Source organism: Cardiocondyla obscurior, linkage group LG09, assembly GCF_019399895.1.
Source record: "Cardiocondyla obscurior isolate alpha-2009 linkage group LG09, Cobs3.1, whole genome shotgun sequence".
In the NCBI taxonomy this organism is placed as follows: domain Eukaryota; kingdom Metazoa; phylum Arthropoda; class Insecta; order Hymenoptera; family Formicidae; genus Cardiocondyla; species Cardiocondyla obscurior.
The window spans coordinates 6514615-6530201 of NC_091872.1; the positions used below are offsets into that span (position 1 = coordinate 6514615).

Below are 15587 nucleotides of genomic sequence, written 5' to 3' on the forward strand. Positions count from 1 at the left end.
TCACATTGTCGTTGCGGGGGCCATTGGTTTATCGATGATTGCCACACCTGCGTAACTACGTCCAACTCCCATGCAAGTTGGCAGAGTAGTCCAAGTGTCGGTTTTTGGAGAATATACTTCTACCGATGCCAAACTGGAGGAACCGTCATCTCCACCCACCACGTATAAAAGTCCGTTTAATGCTACAACGCCTGTAACATAATATTTAAGTTAGATTTATAGAAAAACATTAACATAAAAAAAAAAAATGTACAAAGAAAAAAATATGTATAGCAGCTTACCAGCGTTACGACGGCACAATGCCATGTCACTAACAGGAGTCCATTGATTCGTCTCCGGATTAAATGCTTCTACACTTTTTCTTACTAGCGGACCATCGTGACCTCCTACCGCGTATAGAATACCGTCTAAGACACCGACACCTGCACCGCTACGACGTGCGGACATTTCAGGTACGGGTTTCCATTGATCTTTTTCTGGATTATAACATTCTACACTGGAGAGACATTGCCGAGATTCTCCATCGTAGCCACCAACCTAAACGTATATATATATTTATATTTTAATATATATATTATAATATAAAGTTAAAGTCGTTTTCATAGTAAAGATTTGATATAAACTTACGGCATATAACAATCCTTTGACAACGCCGACTCCTACGCTACTGCGTCGCGTTGACATTCGTGCTATTGGTCTCCATTCGCGAGTGCGTGGATCATAAACTTCAGCCGAATTTAATCCTGTTGAACCGTCAAAGCCACCGACCTATGCAAGTAAAATATTGGTTAGTAAAATTTAAAACAAAAAAAAAACACATTATTTTGTAATTTAGATATAAAACAGTGACATATAAAAAAGTATATTAAATGCAAAAAGAAAATTATAAAAGCATACAGCATAAACGCAATTGCCCAACACAGCTACACCGAGAGTCGATCTTCTCGCCTCCATTTCGGGGCAAGGTGACCACTGATCCGCAGCGGCGTCGTAAATATCAACCGTTCGTACTCTCAGTGATCCGTTAAATCCGCCAACAGCGTATACGCGTCCAGTGAGAACACAGAGTCCTATAATACAATGCATTATTTTAAAGAAAGAAAAGAAAAAAATCTTGCTATTATAAATTAAACAATGTTATTTACCAGCTCTACAACGTCGTGTTGGTAGCTCAGAAACTTGATACCATTTTTCCTCTTTAAAATCGTAGCACTCGACGCTCCTAATCGCCTTTGGAGCTTGACCACCGACGACGAGTAATACTTTGGGTAGCCCTCTCGGTTGTCTCGGCTTGGTACGCGGCGTTTTGAATAGCGATTTCTGCTCACCCTTCAGTAAATGATATTTTAAGGCTTCGATCAAGAAATCCTTGCCTGCAGACATTAAGAAATATGTGCATCTTCTTTTAGCACGTACTTCATAATCGCAAGCTTACATTGTAAATTTGCTTTTAGAAGCGGTTCTTCTTCCACACGTTGCACCAAATATTCTTGAGAAAGTAAAGGTAAGCGCACGTGCTCCATTAACAGTGCCAAATCATTTTGTCTTTTCTCGAGATCATGATATACCCATGAAATAACACATTCGAATACTTTCTCTTCAGAAGGTACCATCAAACGATCGCTACAGATCAGTTTAGCCACTTGTTCGGGTGCCAATGTTAAGAATTCTTCTACGTCAACTACTTCTCTGCAATCGATATTAAAATTATAATTAATACCGCGCAATATTGCCTGACCGAGTAAAACGGCAAGACGCGACTTACGAAAAATGTTGTTCGATATAACTGTCCGCGTGCGCCAACAGCTCGAGGCATCCATGTAAATCTGCAAACGCCCTAATACCGAGACAATTAGACGGATGTAATTGAGCTTGTAAGAAATCGCAACAGGCGTCCCGTACGTCTGTCAACTGTAACAAATTTGCAGCAGGTAGGAGCACCTGTACATTATCCTCCGTTACGTGGATCTCAGCGGAATAAACGTAATCCACTAATAACTCTAACGCTGAATAATCCACGCCTTGCAACGTTATTCTCTGCTGGTCGCGCTCCTCGAAACTTGTAAACATTGCATAAAAGTAAGGGCTGCACGCAGCGAGAATCATTTTGTGAGCTGGTACTTCCATACCATTGTCAGCTACCAGGATGACATCGCAAAGTAAATTTTTCCTAAACAATAATAGCACAGTTATTTTATCTTGCAATTATGTATAAAAATATACTTGAAATACACAGATATATTTTCCAAAGATAAGTATATATAAAAAGAATTAGATTTATTAAAATGAGTACCAATTGTGTGACTACAAATAAGAAATAAATAACGGATATGTACTTTCTCATCTCATTGATGACATCGAAGGCTCGATTTGTGTGATGGTGATTCCTGTACGGCGGCTTGTCTTTTCCATTTTCACGAGGAATATGTTTCTGGGAACTCTCATCCAGAGAATTTTGACTGGCGTAGCGAAGTAACAAGCAACTATAAAAAAAGGATTAAGAATTCGTTTACTTAGCAAGGATCTAACACAGAAGAGAAAAATGAGAAGCCGAGAGAACTTGCCTCCCCTTTGTGTCGGAGCCATCGTTGGTGTTATTTGGTGGCTGGTTCTGGTTCCCGCTGCATCCCGCCGACTCCATTTCGATCCGTCTCAGCTGTTTGGCGCGCGACCGAAGGTGAAACTCTACGGCTTTCAGGTTGCAGAGCGAATTTCGAGGACGCCGCGTCGCACGACGAGTCGATGACCCGAGCGAAGCGTCGCGTTGAACTCCACAAGTCATATCATCGCACCGAGCGTGGATCGCGAGATTTCGAGGAGAAGAACCGACTCGCCTCGCCTTGCCCCGCCACGCCTCGTCGGTGCGCGATGTTATCAACTTGTAAACGCAAGAGACACGACACACGGTTCGTCTGGCGGCTCAATCTGGGACTGCAACGGGCTGCAAGTAGTGCAAGTGAAATCGTACACGAGCGGTCGCGTTGCAGACGAAAGGGGGGAAAAGGGAGGAGATCTCTGTTATCTTCGAAGAACTCTGACTCGCGGCTGGCCGATGTCCACCGAAAGGCGCATATGGCATTTGCTGCGGCGACGGCAACTAACTTACGTGACCCTAACGCGGTGTGCGTCGAGTCTCACACGAAGCGCGTAGTCCACAAGATCTGTTTTCTGTAGCTGCACCGCTGAACCTGGTGCGGTAAGTTAGAGTGAGAGAAAGTATATATGTCCTACTTTAATTTACTGTACTGGGTGTGCACCAGTTCAGCGGTGCAGCTCTGGAAAACGGACCCTCATGTGCGGAGCGCAGGCCGTCGGGGGAGAAATCGAGCAGATGCCATATCTGCCTTTTCGGCGTATACCTCATATATTGGTATATTTTGACAGCACGCACTCATGCGCATTATTTCTCTCTCTCTTCTTCCTAAGCGACGCCAGGATGGGGTATCACTTCCTCCCCTTGTCGCTCTCTCGCTCGATACAGTGCAAGTTCGGGAATATTTCGTCGACCCGCGATGTCGCTCTCGTCGAGTAGCAATGGCATGTGCGCGAGAGAGCATTCGCGTGCAATTTTCCACGCGAAAGAGCGGGAGAGAGCAGTAGAACAGAGGGGGTCTTATCGTTTTTCTTTTTACTCGGAGAAGATAGATTACAACAGGTTTGCTTTTTCCTTTTAATTTTAAACTAGCCGTACTTGCTCGGAGTTAATCTGTCTTTCTTCGTGTCGAAAGGCGAGAGATATAATTCTGTACGGCCGGTCAGAATTAAGAATCAAATTCACAAATAGTCTTGAAGGGATCAAATTCTGACTAGCTTATGGAGCATACATGTAACGCGCTTCGTTTTGTTACCGTGAACTAAGTGCGATTAATTTTTTTTATTTTTATTTTTTTTATTAAAAGGTCAAGGACGGTGACTTACGTAGCTGGAAATGTTACTTGGCGCGATTCCGTTTGTTGAATCAATTAATCGTCGCTCAAGCTAATTGGAGTTGGATCAAAGTCGCAGGGTTGGGCGTTTACAGGTAAAATATGAAACATATCGTATGTATGTTACATGTCGGGTGAGTCAGGTCACGTAGCCAGCAAACGAAACCCACATATTTATATTTCCTACAAAAATACTACGAGTTTATATTTTATTGACATATTTCTCGTCAGCTATATTATTTATAAAAAAAAGAAAGAAGAAAAAAAAAAAATTACGCGCGTCGCGAAAAGTTGCCAATCCAGGGTATACGTAGTACTTTCATGTTAATATTCTTTTATATTAACTTTGATAAAAATTCTTACACGGTCTAATCGACAAATAAATTGTTGTCAACCCTAAAGAAAATCTACGATTATCGCCTAATTTCACGGTTGCCGCTTGTCGGAGCAACTTCCCACCAAGAGGGCGCCACTGCTCGGTGGAGTAAACTTTTTCCCCTCCGCGACGCCCGCGCCCGCAGCCGTAGAGGCGAGGCGGCGTCGATCCTTTTAACAAGCGGTCGTTGTCGATGTGTCGGTTATCAGCCGGTGTAGCCCAGTGCATGAGGCAGTCTGCCGTGGAAGCTGGCTGGAAGCGTCACGCCGGTGCCACGCCACGCCACGCCACGCAGCGACGTGCCGCGCCAAGGACGCGCCGACGACAGGCGTCCTTATTTTTTATTTCCACTCCCCTCCCCCCTCCCACCTTCACTCCGCCCGGCGTCGCGACCCTCGATCGAGTTCACGCCGGTCCCCGAGTGCCGCGCTTCGAAAATTCATCCCGCCGTTCCCGTGGGCACCGGGTGCGTCGCGCGAGCGTTTTCGCGCCTACGAGGGAAAGAAAGTGGAGGCGAGAGGGGTCGGCGAGAGGCACGGAGACGAAACAGGATCCCCTGTCGGCCCGGAAATTCGCACGGAAACCTACCCGACGGCGAGGCGCGATCCTCAGCCTCCGCTGTCCTTTTCGTCTCGCAAAAGGTGCGTACGTATCCAAAAGATTATCCTCGTGCGCGATTGCGCACTGCACGACCGGTGCGGTTTGCACGTTGCGCTGCGATTCCCCACTGATTTGCCTGCACGACGCGAGAGAACGTTACACGAGATATCGAAAACGAGAAGGAAAAAAAAAAAGACGAGAGGAGGGCAGGAAGCTGCTGGGTGCGTCAACGTGTTGCAACATACTTAATTTCTTTTATTTTTTTTTTTTTTTTTACGAAACCTGAGACACGCCGACGAAACCGCCGCGTCGTTAAAAACTTTGAAATGAAATTCTATCTTTTATTTATTTTATTCAAAGGAGAACCGTCATCGTCGAAATTACGGCGCGGCGCGTTATTTACCATTGTTTTAAGTAAATTGCACTAAGCGCCGTCGTATGCAATGAGATTTGGAAGCCTTTACCTTAAGAAAATTCACCTGTCACGGTCGATTAATTCCTCTATTCGAATTTAATAGGTGAAATTGCTGTGCAGCTTTGGGAAGCTTAAGAAACTTCATCGTGAACCGACGTCTCGGGGAAGTGTCTCTAATTAAAAATAGGCAAAGGAACGGTTTCGGTAAAACGATACTGGCGGCCGCAAAAATCGTCGAGATAAATCCACGCGACGAAGGAAGCAATCCTAGGGATTTGATAAAGTTCCGCCGGTCGATAAGGCGCGATTGCATAAATTCGCGCGATCGCTGACGAGGCACGGACAATCGCCGACGTGATTGGCACATTTATCTATCTCTCGGCTCATTTTTTTTTTTTCCCCTGCGAAAACCGAGGCGCCCGCGCGCCGTAAAGCACGGCCCGCGCTCTGATTGAGTAGCATATCGATATTGGCGACGTAGAAGAAGATACCGAGCGATAAAGTGTAGATTACCGTTCTCGCGCGGACGTTGCGCGTACGGCGGTGCCCGGCGAAGGCAAAAGCGCCGCTGCTACATGCGCAATATTCCCGCAAGTGCAAGGTTACGTGCAACGTAACGCACGGCGCATGTATCCGAGTCATTATTTCCCGCCGGTAAACGGCCTCGATTTACCGTGTCGCATCGCGGCGTTTTAACTACCAAATTGCGTCTCCGATTTCGCGGCTCGATATACGAGAATCGAGAGAAAGATGTACGCGAGGTCTCTTGGAGGTTCGCTGTTTTTCCCGATTCAAGTTTCCACGAAGCTTTTCTCGCTCGAAACGGACTGTAGATGTAGAAAGAAGCCAGGCACCTTCTCGGGCTTGATTAAAACGGAGTAGTCTAGGATTTCGGTGCGATAACGCTTATCTGCGCGCATTGCCCACCCTTTGTCTTTTCGTCTTTGCGGCACTTTGGTTTGTCTCGAAAAAAGCGCGAAAACGAGAGAGAGATGGAAAGAAAAAGCCAAACCGCCGGGCTTCCTTTCGGGCGCGCGAGCACGAAAGTCGGACGATGCCACCGTGAGATTTCTAATACCTGTCCGTACGTGCCTGGGTAACAGAAAGTTGACCAGAATACCGAGCGTTCGGTAAAGAAAAAGAAAGCGATGCTCGTGCAGCAGTAAACGCGCACGGCTCATTCGATAAATACCCACCGCGGACAACCGCGGTAGATTTCCTCGCGACCGCACGGACTTTCTGACACACTTTCGAACGGCTGATAGGAGTTGATATTTTGGTAACGCATCGAAACGTGGGAAGCGTTAAATCGCGAGAGTTTAAATATTTTATTTTTATTTCTATTTATTTATTTATTTTATTTTTTAATTTTTTTTTTTTTGTGCTAACTTTCGTGCTAAAGACGCGCGAAGGAAGGCGAAGGGAAAAACCGCGAGTCTCTCGTAAATTTTATCTGTCACGAAACATCGTTAAAAACAATGACGTCTTCTGCTTAACGCTGCATTATAAAAGTGCATGTAAAGACGCCAAGAAACGCGGACACGATACCAGATACTAGACACGTGGCTGGCCCGAACGTTTACACGACGATGCGAGACGAGTTCGGTGGCAAGTGTCTATCGCGCGGAATCGTTTACATTGCATTTCCATTTTTTGTGAGAGACATAAAAGACGGCGCGACGGAACCGCGCAACAAAGATACGCAATTTATTTTATTCGCGATGGCGAGCGATAAGTCCTCGTATGTATCTTAAAAAGACCTCGAGCGTTCTTTTAAGGCTTTCATTTTTTTTTCTTTTTTCTTTTTTTTTTTTTTTCCCTCATTCTAGCCACGTCGAATTGTTGACGTCAGTACACGAGAAATAGCGTGAATTTCTCTATTAATCTTTATTTCTTACACGTGCGTCGAGACAGATTAGTCTTTTTCATACTATAAACGAGACAATCGGGAACTTCCATTCCGGTTCGCGAATTAATCGCGAGATTGCGAGAACGGCGGAACGAGCCTCAGAACGTAACGAGCAGATATGTTTATCAATGTCGGATAATAAAAAGTACAAAAAAAAAAAAAATGATAAAAAGAAGGAAGGGAAAGGAGAAGAAGGAACAGCCTCGGGACATCGGCGCTCGCCGTTACGTAAACGGCTGGCAGGCGCGCGTCGCATTGTTTTGTGCAGACGTAACGCGTCTATCTGCGTACCTGCATGTCGCGACGCGATCTCCGAGGGATCTTATCTGCGACGCCAGTCAACGGCAGTCATATCGCTAATTGCTTTTATATGTCAATAAGCCAACGACCCCTCGGCGATCGCGTCGATATCGCGCTATATGCACGTTTCACAAATTACCGCACCATATTCCTCATGACGTTCCCTGAGCGTCATTCACGACGGGTGGGCGTTATTTGCCAAAGGAACGATCGATGTGGTTACGTAAATATATCGCCGTGCGATACCACGCCGAGCCTACATCCTTCCGGATCCGTCGTTCCCGTGGGATATTCGGGAAAAATCGAAAAAAAAAATAAAAAAAATAAAAGAAAAGAAAATTAATTGCTAGAATCTATTTTATTCCGTGTTGTAGCTGCGAGCGATAAATATGCAGAGACTTTGTTGTTAACTATGATTGTATAACGAATTGCGCAATGAATGATATTTCTTGGATTTAAACGCGGATCAAAAGTTTCAGTGTCTAAAGTGATAAGATTTTGCTTTCGCTCTGATTAGCAACGAGTTTTACTTTTCTTCTCGGACAAAGTCGTTTCCGGCAATATCGCGAATAGGTTCCGGGGTGATTATTTCGTGAAAAATAACGCTTGGGAATAACGAGACGTCTGGATGCTATCAAGTTTCGTATACAAGAGAGACACGTGGAGTCGACTTTAAGAGGGAAAAAAAAAAAAAAAAAAAAAATGTGCAGCCCATTGAAAGACCGGACGCGCACGTACCGCGATATCGTGTCATTAAAATGCCGTACGTGCGGCTGGATTAATGTTTATGGATCTTGCATGCATGTCGATCGATTCTCGCGTGCGTACTCTTCATAAGGATACGCCTCGAGTTTCAAAAACGTGGGAGGATTCGTGAGCTTCGCTGTAAAATGTAAAAATATTCACCGAGGCAAATCATCCACTTCTAATAGTCCTTTGTTCTGTTTATTGCCGTTCATCGGCAAGGACGCCGAGCGCGAAACGAAAATTTGTATATGAATATGCGGACAGCGAGTGAGAAAACGACGGGAGGCATTTATCGAAAACCCGATGAGAAACCGTTAACGGGATTATAATATCGTAATGGAAAAGAACGTCGTTACGTGAAGTAAAAGCGAGCCCATGGACGTGCATACATTGATACATTGATATACGACGTTCCAAGGGCGTTTTATATTAGATACAATCGCTTTACCGTCCTTTAACGTAATCGGAACGATTAGCTGTTGGTTCGAAGTGACACCAAAAATAGCGTCTCGAGCGAGGACGGGGCAGGGCGGCGCGCAAAGCCATTAGGTCGATGAGTACGGAAGTTTAACGCACGTACCGATTTGACGATCGTATTAGCCGACCGATCGGTCCGAACACTATCGCAACCAGACGAGACCGATATCGATCGGGAAGCAATAATAGGCATAATTGTAATGACGAGTCTCGCCGAAGCACGCACGTAGTTTTCGCGTGTGCCGCCGCCATGGCGATTGGCTTTTCCACCCAAGGTTAATTCACCTGGGAAACGGCCAATTTTCAATTTTCCCTCGATCCGACCTATAGTTCCTCCTACGCGATCATTTCTCGCTCGCGACCGCCCGTCGGCCGTCATTATCCGAATCGCGACCATCGGGAGAAGGTCGTGCCGCTCGTGCATCTTATCCGCGATTCCGCGGCCCAGAAATCGACGTGCCGGATTTTGTGAGTGCGATCCTTTTCGCCGCACCGGAACCAATATCTTCGCCGAAACGATTTTCTAAATAACAGACGTGCAAATTGCTTTCCTTCATATCTCTACGTTATTTCCTCCTCCCAGCTCGCCGCGTCGCTCGTTAACTCGGACGACAGCGGTATCGTTGTACTTTGAACCCACGGTGGTGTGACATTCGCGAAACTATTCTTTACATTTGTATTTTTATTTATTTGTATTTTTCTTTTTTTTTCCTTTTTATTAGCACTCAATTAGAGCATAACATGTACACATGCCGCGACTAGTAATTATCAATTTATCCGACGAATAACACCTGCGGATTCAATGTCGCTGCGCGGACAGCCGCGTCGCTTTATCATTCGCGACAGCGAAACCGAATACCGAACGAAGCGTCGTATTGCCTCCGCGTTGTACTCGCTTTAATGAAGCATCGATAATAGTCCCGTCCCCCTTCGCTTCCCCCCCCTCCCCGCTTCCTCGTGACAGAGCGATGTTCCGTCTCGATTCTAGCGCGTCGCTGGATCAACGCTCTCGAGATACCGTCGTATCGCGTTACAAGATGATTTCCCCGTTCCTTCCGCGCTCGCGGACGCCCTTAGTCTTTGATTAATTCTACGACCGCTGCGAGAAAGGAAAAGAACGAACCGAGGCACGCTCCGGGATACTCGCGTTGCTTGTGGACGCGCGACTCGCGCAGAATAGCACGAGACTTGTAAAAAAAAAAAAAAAGAAAAGAAAGGATTTAACAATTTTCGAAAATATAAAAATGCAAAAGTATAAAAGGTTTGTCGATTATTTTGCAGGTTCGTGGAACGCAGTCAAGCTGGCTGCCTCCGGCGGTAATCCCGCCGCCGCCGTTGCTGCATCCGCGCATCCTCCCGTCCTTTGGAGCTCCCGCAGGAAGCCCGGTAAGTTCCCTTCTGTTCACTCGATATTTGCTCCCGGCGATTTTCCAACCGGTGCCGGCCGAAAGTCGAACGTATCAACGGAAAGCGCGTTCGTTCCGTTGATTGAACACACTCCCACGCGGAATAATAAACAAGGGGGATAAATAACCGGACTGGAATTCCGATTAGTTTCAACGAGCCCTCCTTGTGCGTGAAATTTTCGTGTAAAATGGATTTGTGAATTACGAAGAGCGATCGCCGGGAAATTGCTCTTTCCGGTTCGCGGATTAACCAACAGCTGTAAAGCTTTATCGGACGTAATTTTTGTCAAGGTCAGTCTTTCTTTTTCTTTTCTTTTTTTTTTTTTTGGTTTGAAAATGCTTTATAACGTTAGTTTCAATTTTGGATCGGAAATATTATGCGAGATTAAAGCTTAACGTGTCGCGGATGTTCGGCACCTAATTCTCGCAACCTTCGTGGGTCTCGGGGAATACGGTGGAAACGACATGTGCGGATTATCGAATTAACCTGGAGGTCAATTTCAGTGCGACAGGCTAATTTGATACGATTGACGAGTCGCATGCTCGGTTGACCCTTGCGCGCCTAATCTCGAGTCTTTACCAGCCCAGCTTTCTCCCTTTGTCTCTCTCTTCAACGAACGAGTCCCGGCGTTTCTCCTTTTCGTTGCTTTTATACTTCAGAAAAAACCGTATCTTCGTCGCGCACTTTAACGAGCGCGTTTCAATTATTTTACATTTAAATTTTGCATCAACTTCGCCGTCGGCCAAGCGCCTTCGCTCTCGACTAGAAGCCTGAATTTCGACGTCTCAAACCGTTCTACAATTATTACAGCGATCAGTTAGCAACGCGCGGAGCGGGAAGCACTCAAATGATACATCAATTAGGATGAGGCTAATTTACGAAGGTTACGGCCTTCCGTTCTCGGCGAGTGTGGGAGCTCGAGTGATACTTTGCGCCTCCCGGGCGAAGACGAGGGAAAAACGGTAGACGAAATCCACGACGGAAAAGACGGAGGTCTGGCGCGGTGATGATAATGGACGCGGGTAGAAGTATATTGTCATTGGAATTGACGGGTGTGTCAATGCCGAGGACAGCACGAACTTGGATAGCGGCAAACGTGCGTTCAGATCGGTCAAGGTTCTGTCGATATTCACGACATATATCACGTAGAAGGTACCACTCCTCCTAATGCATCATGTATATCGGCGCGGGCTACGCTTTTTATGTTGAAATTTTCGAACCGGATAGTCGTCAACCAAAAGTAATAAGTATTAAAGTACGCAAATAGAAGAAAAAGAGGGGGAAAAAAAAAACAGAAAAAGAGGAGCTGATTAGAACGCGTAACAAGCGCGTAAGTGTTTTAATTACGACTGTTAAGATAACGATCACAGGAATGTCAGGTGTTCGTGATGCGTCCAGGCTCATCTTCGATAGCGCGATTGGATGAACGTAGTAACGTCATCGTTGTAATAAATACGCACGTAATTTTAATAAATACGTAATTAAAAAAAAAAACCATGCAAGCGCTATTTTTTTTAGAGACCCCAAGACAAACTACAAAAAAAAAAAGTCATGCAACTTACCAATCTGCATGAGCTTCAGCGGAGTTCTGGAAATCTGCCGGTGACTGTAACATAAAGTAAAACATATTAATATAGACATGTTGATATTTAAATTAATGTAAAGGTAAAGCTTTATTTTTTTTATAAAGATTTTCTAAAAGAAAAAATTTATATTTACCTAAAAGTTGCTCCGCCGATGCATGATGCCTTTTCCGGGCCTGCTCCTCCTCTCAGATGGGACGTGTCGAGTCATCTTTCCGCGCACGAGTAACTCGCGAACATCCCGACCGTGATTTTATAATCGCGAAAATTATTGATCACTTTCGCGGGTTTAGAATAAATGTCAAAAAATTACGACCGAACTTTACGGAACGACCGACGAACCGGCTGCGGTTCGTATAATTATTAATCGGCGGTGACGACACTTTTATAGACGACGGTGGATGCAGCTGCGTCGATCTGTAACAAAAAAAATATATATAATTTAATAAACGGAAACAATAATAGATAGAATATTTCTACACTTGAATCGGCGGAAATAAATTTCAGAATTTATACGTATGAATAGGAGAAAAAAGAAAAAAAAAAAAAAGAAGAAAACAGCCAGGAAGTTCCTCGAATTTAGAAACAATTAAAGAAAAAGAGAGAGAAGAGTCTTGTGCAGCGTAGGGGTTGTAACGTATCGTTATCAAAGAGAAATCCGTCTATTGGCGAATTGCATGCCAGCTGCTGCACGATGAGTAATTCCCTTACAACAGCGAAGCGCGTGGAATCGATTCGAGGGAGAGAGAGATGATCGGATGGATGTTGCCGAGAGTGACCTCGCGTTAAAACTTCTTATCACTGACTGCAGCCGCGTGTCGGACGTGTGACGTAAAAAGCCGAAAGATCGCGTAAATCTTTCTACTCCATCACGCGTCGAAATAAATTGGCCTTTTTTTTTATTTTTTTTTTTTATTTTCTTTCCGCACCACCTCTTATCGCATTCGACGGACGTGGTTTGGTAATGTTTTTCCCCACTCGTCGTCTGTCCAGCGGCACTTCATTAATAAATGAATATATATAATTCTACCTAAGCGAGACCGTAATTTTCCAATAGAAATAATTGCTCAAGTTGATCAAGATTTACAGCGACCCATTAATTTGCACGAACCGTGAGGTATTCTCGACACACTTTGCAAATCTAGCGGGAGTGGCTGAAGAGTGAGAAAACCGATCTGTCTCGACCATTTGAACAAAAAGAGAGAAAGAGAGAGAGAGAGATAGAAAGAGAGTCTTATTTGATTTTTCATGTCTGACGTGAACTGCGGTGAATGATTCAAGAAACTTGGCGCTTGAGTTTTGCGCAAAAAAAAAGAGAGAGAAGAAGAGAGATAGAGAGAGAGAGAGAAAGATTCCCGCAGTTTCACAGCCGTCTTTAATGCTGACGTTAAGCTCTACCAAGTTGTTATCTCGATATATTATGGCGATACCACGAACGCTACCTCATCAGTTGCATAATCCGACGCGACGCCTTGTCGTGTATGTAAATGTTACGTACGTGTGTCGGCGCGGCGCAACACGCGGTGCACGCGTACATTCGTTCGCGCTTATCACTTCCACACGGAATAGTGCGTGTAAATATTAAAATTCTTTCATTTTAATACACCGCAATGCGTCATGACGCGTCGAACGAGAACGGAAAACGAGCGTGTCTAAAAATCGACGTGAACCGCGCGACGCATCCGGCGAGGCGTCGGTTTCTCGCTTCGATCTATAGACGAATCTTTTTACAATTGTGTCGAAATTCGAAATGGAATTTTCTGTTTCACAAACTTATGTATTATGGAGCGCTAGAAAAAAAAACATTCAAGAAAAATACACGACGTGTAATAAAAAAAAAAAAAAGATATATTAATATGTATAGTTGCATATTAAAATATGCGTGAAATTATGTATTTAAATGTGTTGTCTGAAATCTTGTAGATCAGAGTGAGGTTTAACCTTCTGCCAATATACCGGGGTGCCACATTCCAACGTGGACGTTTTTCTTTGATTGTCAATAGATAATGCGGAAGTATGACGGGTATTTTAATGGCTCCTCGATATCGCGCATCTCTTAAATTCGTCTACTCAAGCTGCAGCAATTGAGATATGCAAGTTGTAAAAGCAAAAAAAGTGGTCTGAGTTTTTTTTTTTTTTTTTTAATACCCTATTATAGCATTCGTGATCGATTTTTAGGACTTTGTGACTGTAATTTTCGGGTAGGACTTTACTTTATTATCACGTTAGGCCGAAACGAACAATATTGAGAAGTTGATCGTGAAACTATACATTCGTGTATGTATACATGTATATAATCGACAAACAATAATGAAAGTATTAATTCAGGTTTATGATACTCCACCACAATTATAAAGTTAAAAATTTCCATCGCAGTAAGCGGGGGGGTTAAAAAAAAGTACAAAAAAACTGATATATTATATATCACTCTTCCTTCAATTTGTTATCTTCATTCAATACTAATAATATGCAGTTACTTTTTTTCGTTACTCTCGAGCAAAAAGTTTTAAGCTTTTTTTCAATTAAATAAGCTACGTAAAATAATAATAATAATAATAATTTATATTAATACGTACGGCACGAAATAGGAGAAACTTTCGCTTCTAATAAACCTCTAATTTAATGAGGGGTTTTTTTTTTTATCAACGTGAACTCCACGAAATGATAAATAATCGTTGAAATGAGTTTGTTTCGTGACGTTGATCAATATTTCGACACAAAAGTCTATTGGCGTTTATTCTCTCAGTCTCTTCCGAACAAAACGGACAAATGAGACGACAACTTGGTGGAATATAACAAGGTCGCTGGTACGGATGCTCCTTCAACTCTTTCTCTCTTTCTCGTTTTTGTTCTCCGCGTTCCTCCCTCCTTCCATCGGATGACGCGTGCACGAGTACACGCATTCGTACACGCGCGCAGTTATCGCGCGAATGTGACGATGCGAACGTATTATGTACAACGGACCGAGATAAAGGGGGTATTTATCTTTCTGAAACTGACTCGCGATCAACAGAATTTTTTCCTATCGCGACTTGCATGGGGCTTCGCTTGCGCGCCTGCCACTGCAGCCGGTGTAATTTTTGATCAGGTCCTAGCGCAACAGGATTCGCATCGGTCCTAGGATGCACGGCGGCGACGGCGTCGTCCCGTCCTACGATTGTTTTCGCTAAACTTACAATTAATACAATATGATATTTTGACTTGCTCCGAAAATAGAGACGTGCGGAGCAGCGTTAGAAACTTGGTCTCCTCCTCCTCGCGTCTCTCTCTCTCTTTCTCTCTCTCTACCCCTTCTCTTGTTTGAAGCGTCACATCGCGCCGCGCCGCGACTCCACTGAACTCAAGTCGATTCTACTCAGCTCCACTCTTAACAGTCGCAACTAAACGCGCGCGCGGTGTACCACGCGTTCTCGAAAGGCGCGCCTCGGCACCGGCGGGTTTTGCGCCATCGTGATATACGAGAGGAGAGAGAAAGAGATCTCACTTTCCGGAGGGAAGCCGCGTTTCGCGCGTGGACAAACGACGGCGAGAGCGCGCGACCCTGGGGGTGACCGTTCCTCGAATCTCTTTGGTCCAGGTCGGCACGGATCCGCAAAGAGAATAAAAAAATAAAAAAAATAAAGAACAAGCTCGCGGCGGACTTGTCGCGCTCCCGGTTTTTCCGCGTCGCAGGCGAGTCGCGTGATTCACAGTGATAATATCTCGAGAGATCAAGGCAGAGCGCGCGCGCGCGCGCGTTACACGCTCGACTTCCGGAGCGGCAATCGAAGGCGGAAAGGAAACTCGGCGGGATTTCGAATTGCCGGAGGAGGATCCGTCCCGTGCTTCGGGAAATCCGTATCCCGTG

The 15587-nt window shown here is 44.8% G+C and overlaps 2 protein-coding genes and 1 long non-coding RNA gene across 6 annotated transcripts in view; 1 reads left to right on the forward strand and 2 right to left on the reverse strand.

The window, feature by feature from the left end:
- Kel (kelch protein) lies at positions 1 to 3452 on the reverse strand. 2 transcript variants are annotated; one of them, XM_070661536.1, is made up of 10 exons: positions 3360 to 3452; positions 2565 to 2941; positions 2337 to 2483; positions 1766 to 2170; positions 1436 to 1689; positions 1146 to 1373; positions 898 to 1070; positions 628 to 768; positions 282 to 537; positions 1 to 191 (listed from the first exon to the last, which is right to left on the reverse strand). In XM_070661536.1, the coding sequence occupies exons 2-10, from the start codon at positions 2780 to 2782 to the stop codon at positions 1 to 3; spliced, it is 2013 nt and encodes a 670-aa protein (XP_070517637.1). In that variant the 5' UTR covers positions 2783 to 2941; positions 3360 to 3452. The 2 variants fall into 2 exon arrangements, with proteins under 2 accessions (XP_070517637.1, XP_070517638.1); XM_070661537.1 differs by having other exon boundaries at positions 3392 to 3407.
- LOC139105428 (dual 3',5'-cyclic-AMP and -GMP phosphodiesterase 11) overlaps positions 3434 to 15587 on the forward strand; it is a 26411-nt gene continuing 14257 nt past the window's right edge. Inside the window, exons 1-3 of one of the 3 annotated variants that reach the window (XM_070661511.1) lie at positions 3434 to 3655; positions 3900 to 4943; positions 10032 to 10136. In XM_070661511.1, coding sequence (XP_070517612.1) covers positions 4496 to 4943; positions 10032 to 10136 — 553 coding nt within the window. In that variant the 5' untranslated portion in view covers positions 3434 to 3655; positions 3900 to 4495. Of the gene's footprint in view, positions 3656 to 3899; positions 4944 to 10031; positions 10137 to 15587 lie in introns of those variants that run through there. The other 2 variants (XM_070661508.1, XM_070661510.1) reach the window with 2 other exon arrangements.
- The window catches only part of LOC139105456 (uncharacterized), a 26463-nt gene continuing 22573 nt past the window's right edge, over positions 11698 to 15587 (reverse strand). Inside the window, exons 2-3 of the long non-coding RNA XR_011546191.1 lie at positions 11877 to 12157; positions 11698 to 11763 (exon numbers count right to left, since the gene is read on the reverse strand). This is a non-coding gene — a long non-coding RNA (uncharacterized lncRNA). The remainder of the gene's footprint in view (positions 11764 to 11876; positions 12158 to 15587) is intronic.

What these genes read in the sequence shown, in the direction of transcription:
- Kel (XM_070661536.1), bottom strand. Translation starts at nt 2,782, where the DNA reads ATGACTTGTGGAGTTCAACGCGACGCTTCGCTCGGGTCATCGACTCGT. An exon ending in TATATCGAACAACATTTTTC is followed by an intron (nt 1,690 to 1,765) that starts GTAAGTCGCGTC and finishes TATCGATTGCAG; the next exon opens with AGAAGTAGTTGACGTAGAAG. An exon ending in TCTAAAAGCAAATTTACAAT is followed by an intron (nt 1,374 to 1,435) that starts GTAAGCTTGCGA and finishes TAATGTCTGCAG; the next exon opens with GCAAGGATTTCTTGATCGAA.